Genomic DNA, 15,000 nt, shown 5'->3' with positions numbered 1-15,000 from the left:
TAAAAAAACCTGGATGCAGCAATGAAAACATAAATCTAACATGTTACGATACATATAGTAGTGGAGGCCCATGGGACAAAAAATAAATCCACTTGGTTTCAGACTTGGTACAACCCAAAGTCATCATTCTATTTGGTTTGCACAACCAAAAAAGTATTCTGAAGGTTTAGAAGAAGATAAAAAAATACGAGACTGTATTAAAAATTATGTCCAAAAAAATATAAGAATATCCTCTGGTATGGAGGGAATTGCACGTATCGAAATTCAAAAAAGAATCGATCTCATTCAGATCATAATCTATATGGGATTTCCTAAATTATTAATTGAAGATAAACCCCGAAGAATCGAAGAATTACAGATGAATGTTCAAAAAGAACTTAATTGTGTCAATAGAAAACTCAACATTGCTATTACCCGAATTTCCAATCCGTATGGGCATCCTAATATTCTTGCAGAATTTATAGCTGGCCAATTAAAAAATCGCGTTTCTTTTCGAAAAGCAATGAAAAAAGCTATTGAATTAACTGAACAGGCGAATACAAAAGGAATTCAAGTACAAATTGCAGGACGTATCGACGGAAAAGAAATTGCACGTGTTGAATGGATCAGAGAAGGCAGAGTTCCTTTACAAACAATTGAAGCTAAAATTGATTATTGTTCCTATACAGTTCGAACTATTTATGGGGTTTTAGGAATAAAAATTTGGATATTCGTAGACGAAGAATAAAAAAACTTTATTTGTCTTTACATTTTATCCAATGATAAAAAACGAAAACTATGTAGTATAACACTATAAAGAAATAAAAATAAAAACTTGTAGTCTTCTTTTTTATGTTTAAGAAAAAAAAATAAGCAATTCTATAAGGTTGAATAAACATTTCCATCAAAACTCCTTTGATATAATTGCTATGCTTAGTGTGTGACTCGTTGGTTTAGGGTTAGATTACGATAAAAAAAAAAAAGAACTTACCAACTAATAACTACAGCATTAATAAATAACCTAAGCAACTCATTGCTTCGCATTATCTGGATCCAAAAAATTAGTCAAGATATGATAGGCTGATCATATCATTGGAGCAACTGACTAAAAAAAAAGAATAAAGAAAGATGATTATTAAGTTATGAAAGGTAATCAAAAAGTATGCGGATAAATGGAAGGATGAAAGAAAGAGCGAAAAAATTGAATATTAATGATATATGATTCCAATTTGGAAAATCTATGAGGTCACTGTAAGAAAAGCAATGTAATAAAGCATCAATACAGATTCATTCATAATAATTAGATAAATAATAATAATTAGATAAATCTGTTCCGAAAACAAAAAATTAAGAGCCTTGAGACAATCAAAACTGAGAAAATTGCCTCAAAAAAAAAAGAAATTCAAAATTTCATGTAAAAGCTCCATTGTAGAATTCAGGCCTAATGATTAATCAAGAAGCGATGGGAACGACGGAACCCATGAATATATAGGATTCTAGTGAACAAGAAATCTTAGTAATTCATTGGACAGGATGGCGGAATAAACCAGAAACTTTATTATCTATTCTGATTTTGATTCTGAGACCTCGGGGGATAAACAGCAAACTTAAATAGATATTGAAAGAGTAAATATTCGCCGGCGAAAAATTGGTTTTTTTTTTTCAAATAAAAACAGTAATAAAAGATGAAAAAAACAATGAAAAAAAAATAAGGATTTGTTATAATATTCTAACTCTAATAAAAATTACATTTGTAATGATGATATTACGTTATTTTTAAATAAATCGAAATAAAATTGATCTTTGATTCTATTTCAAAAAAGACATACACAAATTTAGAAGAGATAAGATGAAATAAAAAAAAAATACCATGATTAATAGGATTAATCATTAACTACATCTATATCTTAATTAATCCTTTTATTCGCGAGGAGCTGGATGAGAAGAAACTCTCACGTCCAGTTCTGCAGTAGAGATGGAATTTCTCATTTAGAAAAAACCCATCAACTATAACCCAAAAAGAACCAAATTTCGTAAACAACATCGAGGAAGACTAAAAGGAATATCCTCTCGTGGGAATCGTATTTGTTTTGGCAGATATGCTCTTCAAACACTTGAACCCGCTTGGATTACATCTAGACAAATAGAAGCAGGGCGACGAGCAATGACACGAAATATACGACGTGGTGGAAAAATTTGGGTACGTATATTTCCAGACAAGCCAGTTACAGTAAGACCCGCGGAAACGCGTATGGGTTCTGGGAAAGGATCCCCAGAGTACTGGGTAGCTGTGGTTAAACCAGGTAAAATCCTTTATGAAATGGGTGGTGTACCAGAAAATATAGCCAGAAAAGCTATTTCAATCGCGGCATCAAAAATGCCTATAAAAACCCAATTCATTATTTCTGAATAGGAATATAGAATGAAAAAGCTAAATAACATTTAAGGATAAAAAGATTCTAAGTTTTTTTTGACAAACAATATTTTTTTTACTTCGTCCTTTGCACTAAAAGAAGAGATACAAAAATATGATTCAACCACAAACCTATTTGAATGTAGCAGACAACAGCGGGGCTCGAAAATTGATGTGTATTCGAATAATAGGAGCTAGTAATCGCCGCTATGCTCATATTGGTGACGTTATTGTTGCTGTAATCAAGGAAGCAATCCCAAATACTACTCTAGAAAGATCAGAAGTGGTCAGAGCTGTAATTGTACGTACTTGTAAAGAACTCAAACGTAAGAATGGGACGATAATACGATATGACGACAATGCCGCAGTTGTCATTGATCAAGAAGGAAATCCAAAAGGAACTCGCGTTTTTGGGGCGATCCCACGGGAATTGAGACAATTAAACTTTACTAAAATAGTTTCATTAGCTCCTGAAGTATTATAAGACCTAAATATCGATAGTTAATATAGGATAGGATTAAAAAAATGGTATTGAAATCAAATTAATTATAATTAATAGATTGTGTATCACGCATATACCCTTAATAATTTTATATATTAATAATTGAATTCATATATTAATATATAATTCGTCTCTATTTTTATATAAATAAAAGAAAAATAACATGTTGATTATATCAAAATTATAGAACAATTAAGGAATTTTAACTTATCATGGGGAAAGACACTATTGCTGATATAATAACCTCTATACGAAATGCTGACATGAATAGAAAAGGAACAGTTCGGATAGGATCGACTAACATCACCGAAAGCATTGTTAAAATACTTTTACGAGAGGGTTTTATCGAAAACGTAAGGAAACATCGCGAAAACAATCAATATTTTTTGATTTTAACCCTAAGACATAGACGAAATAAGAAAGAATCCTATAAAACGATTTTAAATTTAAAGAGAATAAGCCGACCGGGTCTACGAATCTATTCTAACTCTCAACGAATTCCACGAATTTTAGGCGGAATAGGAATTGTAATCCTTTCAACTTCTCAAGGTATAATGACAGATCGAGAAGCTCGACTAAAAAGAATCGGCGGAGAAATTTTGTGTTATATATGGTAATCCTTCTAATATCAAAATTGGATATCCGGAACTTAGCATTTGTGAAAAAAAAGGGGGGGGGGTTGTGTAATACCACCCCTGCTAAAAAAGTTTAGAATTTTTTACCCCGAATGAAATTAAAGAAAAAAATGAATTAATGAAAGTTTTCTTTATGAATCACTTCCGAACGGTATGGTTCGATTTTGTTTAGATACTAAAGATTTTTTTATTTTAGGTCATGCTTCTGAAAGGATTCGACATATTTTTGTATAGGTATACCTATAGGAGAAAAAGGGGGGTAAAAATTTTAGTAAGTTCTTAGGTATTAAGTTAATCGGGGAACAGCCACTTTCTAGACTCCATAACAAGGATTCAAATAAGTCAGTGGTTTTTTGAAATTCAACATTCCTTTCACGAAGATACAATTCAAGATTCAAAAATATCAAGAAACCTTTTTTTCGTCCAACAATAAGTATATTAAGAGAATTAAGGAATAACAACTATGAAAATAAGGGCTTCCGTTCGTAAAATTTGTGAAAAGTGTCGGCTAATCCGTAGGAGGGGACGAATTATAGTAATTTGTTCCAACCCGAGGCATAAACAAAGACAAGGATAATCTTACTAAAGGAAAAGGCACTTCCAAGGAGCTAGTAAAAAAAAGGTCCGTTTTGACATGAAATGGATATATCCATATATTTCTTGTGAAATGAAAAAATATGGCAAAACCTATATTAAGAATTGGTTCACGTAAAAATACCCGTAGTGGTTCACGTAAAAATGTACGTAGAATACCAAAGGGAGTTATTCATGTTCAAGCAAGTTTCAACAATACCATTGTGACCGTTACAGATGTACGGGGTCGGGTGATTTCTTGGTCCTCCGCGGGTACTTGTGGATTCAGGGGTACAAGAAGAGGAACACCTTTTGCTGCTCAAACCGCAGCAGGAAATGCTATTCGAGCAGTAGTGGATCAAGGTATGCAACGAGCTGAAGTAAGGATAAAAGGCCCTGGACTAGGAAGAGATGCAGCATTACGAGCTATTCGTAGAAGCGGTATACTTTTAAGTTTCGTACGAGATGTAACCCCTATGCCACATAATGGTTGTAGACCCCCTAAAAAACGACGTGTATAGAACTAAATAAAGGCTGAAAGGGTTTCAAGAGAAATAAATGATTCAATGATCTGATCAAATAAAATTACTATGGTTCGAGAGAAAGTCAAAGTATCTACTCGGACACTACAGTGGAAGTGTGTTGAATCAAGAAGAGACAGTAAGCGTCTTTATTATGGACGCTTTATTCTGTCTCCACTTATGAAAGGTCAAGCCGACACAATAGGCATTGCGATGCGAAGAGCTTTACTTGGCGAAATAGAAGGAACATGTATTACACGTGCAAAATCTGAGAACATACCACATGACTATTCTAACATAGTCGGTATTCAAGAATCAGTACATGAAATTTTAATGAATTTGAACGAGATTGTATTAAAAAGTAATCTATATGGAACGCGCAACGCGCTTATTTGTGTCCAAGGTCCCGGATATATAACTGCTCGAGACATAGTTTTACCGCCCTCTGTGGAAATCGTTGATAATACACAGCATATAGCTACCTTAACGGAACCAATAAATTTGTGTATTGGATTAAAAATCGAGAGGAATCGCGGATATAGTTTAAAAATGTCAAATAACTTTGAAGACCGAAGTTATCCTATAGATGCTGTATTCATGCCTGTTCAAAATGCGAATCATAGTATTCATTCTTATGGGAATGGGAATGAAAAACAAGAGATTCTTTTTCTAGAAATATGGACAAATGGAAGTTTAACTCCTAAAGAAGCACTTCATGAAGCCTCCCGGAATTTGATTAATTTATTTATTCCTTTTCTACATGTAGAAGAAGAAACGTTCTATTTAGAGAACAATCAACATCAAGTTACTTTACCCCTTTTTCCTTTTCATAATAGATTAGTTAACCTAAGAAAAAAAAAAAAGAACTAGCGTTTCAATATATTTTTATTGACCAATTAGAATTGCCTCCCAGAATCTATAATTGTCTCAAAAAGTCCAATATACATACATTATTGGATCTTTTGAATAACAGTCAAGAAGACCTTATCAAAATGGAACATTTTCACATAGAAGATGTAAAAAAGATATTAGACATTTTAGAAAAAAAATAAAAAAAGCATTAAAAAAAATTTGACTAAAAAGTCAATTTAAAATTGAAATGGATTTTAAACCTTCAACGTAATTTCGATTTTCCAGTCAAACCTATTTTACTTAATAAAATTAATTTAGATATGTATCTAGGGAGAATTCATTTTGAAATGACTACTCCCTAGATACCCACGCCTTTTATTTTACAATTGAATAAATTTAATTAAAAAAGACCTAAAGTTAGAGATTTATCAATTGGTAATGTTGCTCCAATACCTAACCACAGGGCCACCACGGTGCCAATCAAAAAGACGGTTGTCGCGACTGGACGACGAAATGGATTTTGGAACTTATTAACATTTTCCAAAAAGGGTACGGTTAATAATCCCGCCGGTACTGAAGCCATTAAAAGAACACCCAATAATTTGTTAGGCACTGTACGAAGTATTTGAAATACAGGAAAGAAATACCATTCAGGTAATATTTCCAAAGGAGTTGCAAAAGGATCCGCAGGTTCACCAATCATTGATGGTTCTAAAACCGCTAAGCCTACGTTACAGGCAATGGTACCAAGAATGACTACTGGAAAAATATATAAAAGATCATTGGGCCATGCGGGCTCTCCGTAATAATTATGACCCATACCTTTAGCTAATTTAGCTCGTAATACAGGATCATTCAAATCTGGTTTTTTTGTTATTGGGATAGGTGAATTCTTATGGATCCATCCCCCGAGGGAACCGGACATGATAATTTTTCATCATCCGGCTCGAGCAAGAATTAACCAAACTAAATTAATACATACAAAAAATATATATGTTATCCACAAGTATTTAATATGTAAAAAAAGAATTATCCGATTCCAAAGTTATTGCAACTAAAGATTACCATAAATTCCATTCTTACAGGTAAATGCTCAACACCCACGTAAGCTTAAAAGTTGATCATGATTAAGTGCTTTCTGGATCGTCTCATACCTTATCAATTAATCCTTAATCTCAAAAATTATATCGAGATTTTTCAAATACAAAGGATTTACTTGTTACTAATGAAGTCTACCCTCTACTCTTCATTAGATCCTGTATTCACTCCGATAGTATCAGAAATCGAGTCGATGCAGAGGAAATGAATGCATTTACATACTATTAATTTTTTATTTTTTTAGCTCTTTTTTAGTAAAAAATAGCTAAAAACATAATCCTGATTATGTTCCATCCCTTAATCTCCTGGATTTTTGGATTTTACGGAGCCCACTCATCCACGACATCGTCGGGTATTATGATCATAGAAAAGATTCTCTTCAAGTGAACCAGCCTATCCCCTGTATGGGGCTTACACAGTGGTTGGAACAAAGACACATTTGGTTGTGAATTCCAATGTAGCAGATAAAGTCATATTTCTGCACGGCCCGATCAATAGTTCAAGTCACACACTCCCATAATCCATTTTCTCTTCATAGAATTCCCTTCAACTTTTTATGTCAAAAAAATAATACAATATTGTGGAGTTGAAGGGAAATATCCAAATACATGTCTTATTTTTTTAATAATCCATATTTATAGCAATAAAATACGATTGTTCCTTCACCAAGTAATAAGATAAATTAGTAATTAAAAATATCTAGAATCTATATTATTTATAAGGGACCAGAAATACCTTGCTTACGTATCATTAAGAAATGCATTAACATAAATACAGCCGTAAGAAGAGGTAATACAAAAGTGTGTAAACTATAAAAACGAGTCAAAGTGGATTGTCCAACACTAGCACTTCCGCGTAATAATTCTACAAGAGGCGATCCTATTACCGGAATAGCGTCAGGTACACCTGTTACAATTTTGACTGCCCAATAGCCAATTTGATCCCAAGGTAAAGAATAACCTGTTACACCAAAAGATGCGGTCAATACACCCAGAACCACACCAGTAACCCAAGTTAATTCGCGAGGTTTTTTAAAACCACCGGTGAGGTATACACGAAATACGTGCAGGATCATCATTAGGACCATCATACTTGCCGACCATCGATGAACTGATCGGATTAACCAACCAAAGTTAGCTTCAGTCATTATATATTGAACAGAAGCAAAAGCCTCAGTAACAGTTGGACGGTAATAAAAAGTCATAGCAAATCCCGTAGCTACTTGTACTAAAAAACAAGTAAGGGTAATTCCTCCTAGACAATAAAATATGTTGACATGCGGAGGAACATATTTACTAGTTATATCGTCTGCAATCGCTTGAATCTCAAGACGTTCTTCGAACCAATCATAAACTTTATTGAGATAGGTAAACCAAGGTTCCTCCCCCTCCAAGAACTGTATATGAGAATTTCATCTCGTACAGCTCAAACAAAAAAAAGACCCAAATACTGATTGAAACGGATATGGAATATAAAGTTTTAAACTTCTCTCTCATTCAATATTATTTAAGAGTCAAAATGCGAAAGCTCTTCTTTGTGGTTAAATGCCAAAAACTCAAGTCAGCTCATACGTCTTTATGTTGTGTTGATCGTTACAGGCCTCTTGAATCTTCTAGATTACCTACCGTTATTGTCTTTTTTAGTTGGTATTTGTATGGAATGGGAATACGGATTTCTTCTTGTTTTCTTTATTATTGATAGGAATTTTCTTGTTAAGACCCTACTTATTAATTGAAACCTCAGATTCATACGAAAACCACGATAATTCAATGAAACCTTCAAAGTCCAAAGTTCACTGAGTGAGAACCATTGGATCATCACTTATTCAATAAAAAAAAAAAGAGCTATAATGATTAAAAACATAAAATACAAAGAAGCGTTTGTCCTTTGATCTAAATAAGAGTTTAAAAGCAGAAAAAAATTGATTTATGAAAATTTATAAGATAGAACGGAAAGAAGTCCGGCTACGAGGTCTAAGTATTAAGTATGAATCATAGTTCGAAAACTTTGTGATCTATTTGATCTATTTCGTGCTCCAGATACTCGAATGAATATCCGACGAAATAAAACCATCTTGATAAAGATGACAGACCCCCTTCTCTGTACTATCCATAGGGTCAATTCTAACAAGTCACACACTCATATTCCGGAAATATACAATGCAGAAAAAAATTTCGCGGTCGAACTACCAAAGGAGAATAGGTGCAAAATTTTAGACCTACATACTTTACTTTTTTGTATCGAACAAAAAGCTAGCACTTCAAGATTCTTCTCAGTCTAATTCATTGAAATTCCATCCAGTAGAACAGAGGAATTATAAATCTCCAAAATAATAGATAGGAATACCGCAAATAGTGCCATTGCAACACCCATCAAAGGGGTCGTTCCCCATCCAGGAGCTACTTTACCATATTCAGAATTCAACGGTTTCAATAACTTCCCTACAGTAGTGCTTCTTGGACCAGATCTAGAACTATCTTCAACAGTTTGTGTAGCCATAAATCTTATTTTGTATTCATTACGATCTGTTGACTTTGTATACCATTCCGTTGTAAATAAACGATCTTAGCATAGATCCATTGTGGTCTTTCAATTATATAATAATGGAAACAGCAACTCTAGTCGCCATCTTTATATCTGGGTTACTTGTAAGTTTTACTGGGTATGCTCTATATACTGCCTTTGGGCAACCCTCTCAACAACTAAGAGATCCATTCGAGGAACACGGGGACTAGTTGACGTAATCAGCCTCCAAATAGTTGGAGGCTGATTACGTCAATGAAGAGAATGAAAAATTATTTCATTTTTTAGTTGAAATTGTAGGCGGTTCCCGAAAAAAAATAGCGAAAAAAATGATCCCTAAAGTCGATACTAAGAGAAATGTATAAACCAATGCTTCCATAAATTTGATCGTGGTTTACAATTATAGCTTTCATACCTGTTTTGTTTATGTTTACTGAAGGAGTATACCTCCGGATAAAGAACAAAAAAGAGTCAAAGAAACGGCAGCGATTTAAATCAAGATTCCTACAGTACCCTACCTATTAAATGAAATCAAAAAAATCGCAAACAGAAACTAAAAGAAAAAAGCAATGTTGCATCAGACTGCTTGTCTTTTTGTAGTTGGATCTCCAAGTTTTTGGAATGCCCCAAATTCCACCTGAGCATCCAAATCTGGATCAATACCAGCAAAAACATCTCTGAAGAGGGTTCTAGAACCATGCCAAATGTGTCCAAAGAAGAAAAGTAGAGCAAACGAAGCATGCCCAAAAGTAAACCAACCTCTTGGACTGCTACGAAAAACACCATCGGATTTCAAAGTAGCACGATCTAATTCAAAAATCTCACCCAATTGAGCCCGTCTAGCATATTTTTTCACAGTTGCGGGATCACTATAACTTACTCCATTGAGTTCACCACCATAAAACTCAACAGTTACACCTACTTGTTCGACACTATATTTAGATTCTGCCCTTCTAAACGGGACGTCGGCTCTAACAATTCCGTCTCCGTCTACCAAAACAACCGGAAATGTTTCAAAAAAAGTAGGCATACGGCGTACAAAAAGTTCACGCCCTTCTTTATTTCTAAAGACGGGGTGTCCTAACCATCCAACAGCTATTCCATCCCCATTGTCCATTGAACCCGCTCGGAATAATCCCCCTTTTGCTGGATTATTACCAATATAATCATAAAAAGCTAATTTTTCAGGAATTTTAGACCAAGCTTCTGATACACTTTGATTTTCAGCTAGTCCGGCACTAACTCTTCGATATATTTCTTGTTGAAAGTATCCCTGATCCCATTGATAACGAGTAGGACCAAATAATTCGATGGGAGTAGTTGCAGAACCATACCACATAGTTCCAGCAACAATAAAAGCTGCAAAAAAGACAGCAGCAATACTACTGGAAAGGACGGTTTCAATATTTCCCATACGTAATCCTTTGTATAGACGTTGAGGCGGACGAACACTAAGATGGAATAAGCCCGCTAATATACCCAACGTCCCTGCTGCAATATGATGAGAGGCTATTCCTCCCGGAACAAAAGGGTCAAAACCCTCCACGCCCCACGCCGGATTTACGGGTTGGACCTTTCCGGTTAGTCCATAAGGGTCGGATACCCATATTCCAGGACCATATAATCCTGTTACATGAAATGCGCCAAAACCAAAGCAAGCCACTCCTGAAAGAAATAAATGAATTCCAAAAATCTTGGGCAAATCCAAAGAAGGTTTTCCTGTACGTTCATCACAAAAAATTTCTAGATCCCAATATACCCAATGCCAAATAGCTGCCAAGAAGCACAAGCCAGAAAACACGATATGTGCTGCGGCTACCCCTTCGTAACTCCAAAGACCCGGATTCGTTATAGTCCCTCCTGTAATATTCCAACCGCCCCATGAATTGGTTATTCCTAAACGAGTCATGAAAGGTATAACGAACATACCTTGTCTCCACATTGGATCAAGAACAGGGTCGGAGGGATCAAAAACAGCTAATTCATATAGAGCCATGGAACCGGCCCAACCAGCAACCAGAGCAGTATGCATTATATGAACCGAAAGCAAACGACCGGGATCATTCAATACAACAGTATGAACACGATACCAAGGCAAACCCATGGAAATACCCCTTTATCAATGAAAAATAGACACTATGTAACTTTATTGCATTGGAAAAAACTATGTTACGGACCCCCCCTTTTTAGGTAATTATTTCGGAGAAAGGATTAATATTTGTTCTATTCTGTTAGTAATAATGGAACAATTCGATTCATAGGAAAAAAGGGAAGCGGATCTATTCTATATCCGATAAGTACCAATACGCAATGGGGGTGAATCCTATGTTATATGAACCAAGATAGCTATTGTTGTTCAGAAGCCCGTTCGTAAAAAGTTTCCTTTAATTTTTATTCATTCTCTCTTACTTTACTTTTATTTTATATTTTATTTTAGCTTATTCAACTTCTGTATTAAATATGATTAATTTAAATATGATTAATATTAATAAAGTAGGAAAAAAGGATAATATGATAAAAAAAAATGAAACCCCAGTCTTACGTTTCCACATCAAAGTGAAATAGAGAACTTCATTCTCTTTTTTTTTCATTTCATGCCTATTGGCGTTCCAAAAGTACCTTTTCGAAGTCCTGGAGAAGGAGATACATCTTGGGTTGACATATAGTGCGACTTGTCAGATATATTGGGCTATATGGGATTTCCCCATTTTCTCCCTCGATCGAGATATCCTCTGTTTCGCTCAAAAAGATTGATTGAATTATCAAAAATTTGTAACGCGAAGCGCAAAAAATAAATTAGAATTAAATGCAGGGAGTATTTAGATTGATATTAGATTATCAAAAATTTTTTATGGTTTACGTGATCGGACTAATAAAATTAAGTATCCAGGCTCCGTTTAGCAAAAATCCAATTGATAATTAATATATAATATTTTTATAATTACTACTTAATATGATATGAATATGATATCAAAATTATGATAAAAATTCTATTAAAAAATAAAAAAAATACAAAAAATTGAAACAGGGTGATCTAAAACTGTTGATCAAATAAAATAATATAATTAAAAATTTATTGACTATTTGACAGAAGACATGTGAAAGAAATGAATTGAAAAAAAAAGAAGGAGTAGTAAAAAAAAAAAAGACGCGGTATTTGGTTCATTTGTCCTATATGTGCAAATCAAAATCGGGCAAATTTTTCCTTTTACTCGGAGTAGAGCATAAACCTAAAAAAACGGAATAAAAAAAGGAAGAAGCCCATTCAGGAACAAGAAAAAACCATCCCCATTTCAACTGAATCTCGATGAAAAAAAAATATCAATGAATCAAGTTAGTCTGACAGGCCTAATCAATCGTTTTATTATTTTATTATTAGGATTATAATATCTAATAAATAAAAGGGGCCAAAACTTATTTATTTTTTCTTTTACTTTTAAAAGGGAAGCAAGCCCTTCCCTTATTAAGTTAGAAAGAAAAGCCTTCTCTGAAAAAAAAGGGGGGGTTGGAATCGACACATTGATTTTTTAACAATTTTTGTTGAACCGTATGCATCAAAAGGTGCCTGTACGGCTCCTAAGGAATAAAATTTTATCCTAATCAACCGACTTTATCGAGAAAGATTGTTTTTTTTAGGCCAAGAGGTTGATACCGAAATCTCGAATCAACTTATTAGTCTTATGATATATCTCAGTATAGAAAAGGATACCAAAGATCTTTATTTGTTTATAAACTCTCCTGGTGGATGGGTAATATCTGGAATGGCTATTTATGATACTATGCAATTTGTGCGACCCGATGTACAGACAATATGCATGGGATTGGCCGCTTCAATAGCATCCTTTATCCTAGTCGGAGGAGAAATTACCAAACGTATAGCATTCCCTCACGCTTGGCGCCAATGAGTTTTTTTATTTTAGAGAAAAAATACTATGCCTTCGCCCTCGGAAATATGAATTAGTTAAGTAATAATAGCATGGCACTTCGAATTCGATATGAAATTTTTTAGATTAAAAAAATTAGATTATATATTGAAAGAGTAGTATGGGATAAGAAAGGGGTATTTAAAATGATATCTTCCCTATTCGGGCACATCCCAGCGTCACAAACTTTGTTTTCACACCGGAAGCTTATTTACAAAAACAAAAAAAAAGACACTTTGGGATTGCTGAATCATAGACGGATCAAAAAAATGATATATAAAGCAACGGAACCATCATAGTATTTTTTTAACTCCTACAAAACAAAAAAGAAGGATGGTAATTGGATCATTTATGGATCCGCGTATAATAGAACCTATATTTTGTTTTCTTTCGCCGAAAGGAAAGGTCAAAAACGTAAATTCCATTCTAGAGCCGTATGCAACGCACAAAAAAAGCCTGTACGGTTATTCAAATTTCTCTGTTTTTTTGGTTATCTCGCCTCATTCTGCGAAATAGAAAAAGCTTTTCTATTATATCATCAGGGTAATGATCCATCAACCCGCTAGTTCGTTTTATGAGGCACAAACGGGAGAAGTTATCTTGGAAGCGGAAGAACTACTAAAACTTCGCGAAACCATCACAAGGGTTTATGTACAAAGAACGGGCAAACCTATATGGGTTGTATCCGAAGACATGGAAAGGGATGTTTTTATGTCAGCAACAGAAGCCCAAGCTCATGGCATTGTTGATCTTGTAGCGGTTCAATAAAAATAGGAGCGATTTCATGCAAATCTACCACTGCTAATTTTATATCTTTTTAGATTAAAGGTTTAGTTTCATATTCTCTTCAATATATTTTTTTTATATTGAAGAGAATCTTGAAGAGAAGTAATTCAGAATTAGCCGGTTAGAACCCATCTAAACCAGCCCATTATTTATATGATTCCGTATGCCAACCATTAAACAACTTATTAGAAATACAAGACAGCCAATCCGAAATGTCACAAAATCCCCAGCGCTTCGGGGATGCCCTCAGCGACGAGGAACATGTACTCGGGTGTATGTGCGACTCGTTTAGATCATAGACTGAAACACAAAAAGGAAATTCTTTTTGAAATATCAAGGATCAGTACCTGTTAATAAAATAGAATGGAGGAACTCGATTCATTATTTCAAAAAGATAGATCATTCATATCTTCTATTGTGTCTGAAACTTATGGTTTACATTGGTGCAAATCCAATCAACTCCATTTTTTAGAAAACCCCCAATGATAACAAATGGTTATCAATTAAGCGGGGGAAATCCCATTTTTATTAAAAAGATTCCACTCTTGAAAGAAAAAACGGACTAACAGGGTAAATGACCAAATCAATTTTAAAATAAAATACCGTTACTGTATAAAGTGGATCTCATTGTGAAAGATCTATTACTGGAATATTAATGGGGTAAAGCCAAAGAATGTGTTGTACAAGTTAAATTGATTAATGTTTAAAGGGTGAAAACCGTTTTAGAAGTAACCATAGAAACGAAGGAAATTTATCCATTTCTATTTACTATTTTTGTAGTTATTCTATTTTATAGAGCCAAAGATTTATCCTTTCAAAGCAAAGGAAAATACCTAGCCAAAAATAGTGGTGAAGGTTAAGTAAAAGAAGGAATTTTTTTTTATACATTGGAATAAGTTTTGTTAAGTTTAGTAAGGTAGAAGTGAAGTAACAATTAATAGTTAGATAGAAACGAACGAAGGAACCCACTATTTTTATCCATTTCTATATTTACTACTTTTTGTAGTTATTCTATTTTTTTTATATCAAGTACCAAGGCAATTATCCTTCAAAGCAAAGAAAAAATACCTAGCCAAAAAATAGTGGTGGGGAAGGTTAGAGTAGCAAAAGCCATTGAAATTTTTATTTATACATTGGAATAATTCGTTTGGTTATTAATGACTAGTAAAGGGGAAAAGAATAACTAAAACTAAAA

The 15,000-nt window shown here is 34.0% G+C and overlaps 2 protein-coding genes across 2 annotated transcripts in view; both read right to left on the bottom strand.

Moving 5' to 3' along the window:
* LOC125602775 (protein Ycf2-like) overlaps positions 1-5,866 on the bottom strand; it is a 12,470-nt gene extending 6,604 nt beyond the window's left edge. The window contains exon 1 of the mRNA XM_048774202.1: positions 1-5,866. This exon is cut by the window's left edge and continues 6,604 nt beyond it. The gene's annotated coding sequence lies outside the window, so the exon portion shown is untranslated.
* A 1,217-nt stretch (positions 5,867-7,083) lies between these two features.
* Positions 7,084-14,476, bottom strand: LOC125602776 (photosystem II CP47 reaction center protein). Its single transcript, XM_048774203.1, has 2 exons — positions 8,711-14,476; positions 7,084-7,930 (listed from the first exon to the last, which is right to left on the bottom strand). The coding sequence occupies exon 1, from the start codon at positions 11,198-11,200 to the stop codon at positions 9,674-9,676; it is 1,527 nt and encodes a 508-aa protein (XP_048630160.1). The 5' UTR covers positions 11,201-14,476; the 3' UTR covers positions 7,084-7,930; positions 8,711-9,673.
* Positions 14,477-15,000: the final 524 nt, after the last annotated feature.

Source organism: Brassica napus, unplaced genomic scaffold (assembly GCF_020379485.1).
Source record: "Brassica napus cultivar Da-Ae unplaced genomic scaffold, Da-Ae ScsIHWf_2976;HRSCAF=3762, whole genome shotgun sequence".
Classification (NCBI taxonomy): domain Eukaryota; kingdom Viridiplantae; phylum Streptophyta; class Magnoliopsida; order Brassicales; family Brassicaceae; genus Brassica; species Brassica napus.
The sequence above is the reverse complement of the archived record's forward strand: the minus strand, read 5'-3'. Positions and strand labels throughout refer to the sequence as shown.

Coding starts and splice junctions, on each gene's coding strand:
- LOC125602776 (XM_048774203.1), bottom strand. CDS start 11,200: ATGGGTTTGCCTTGGTATCGTGTTCATACTGTTGTATTGAATGATCCC.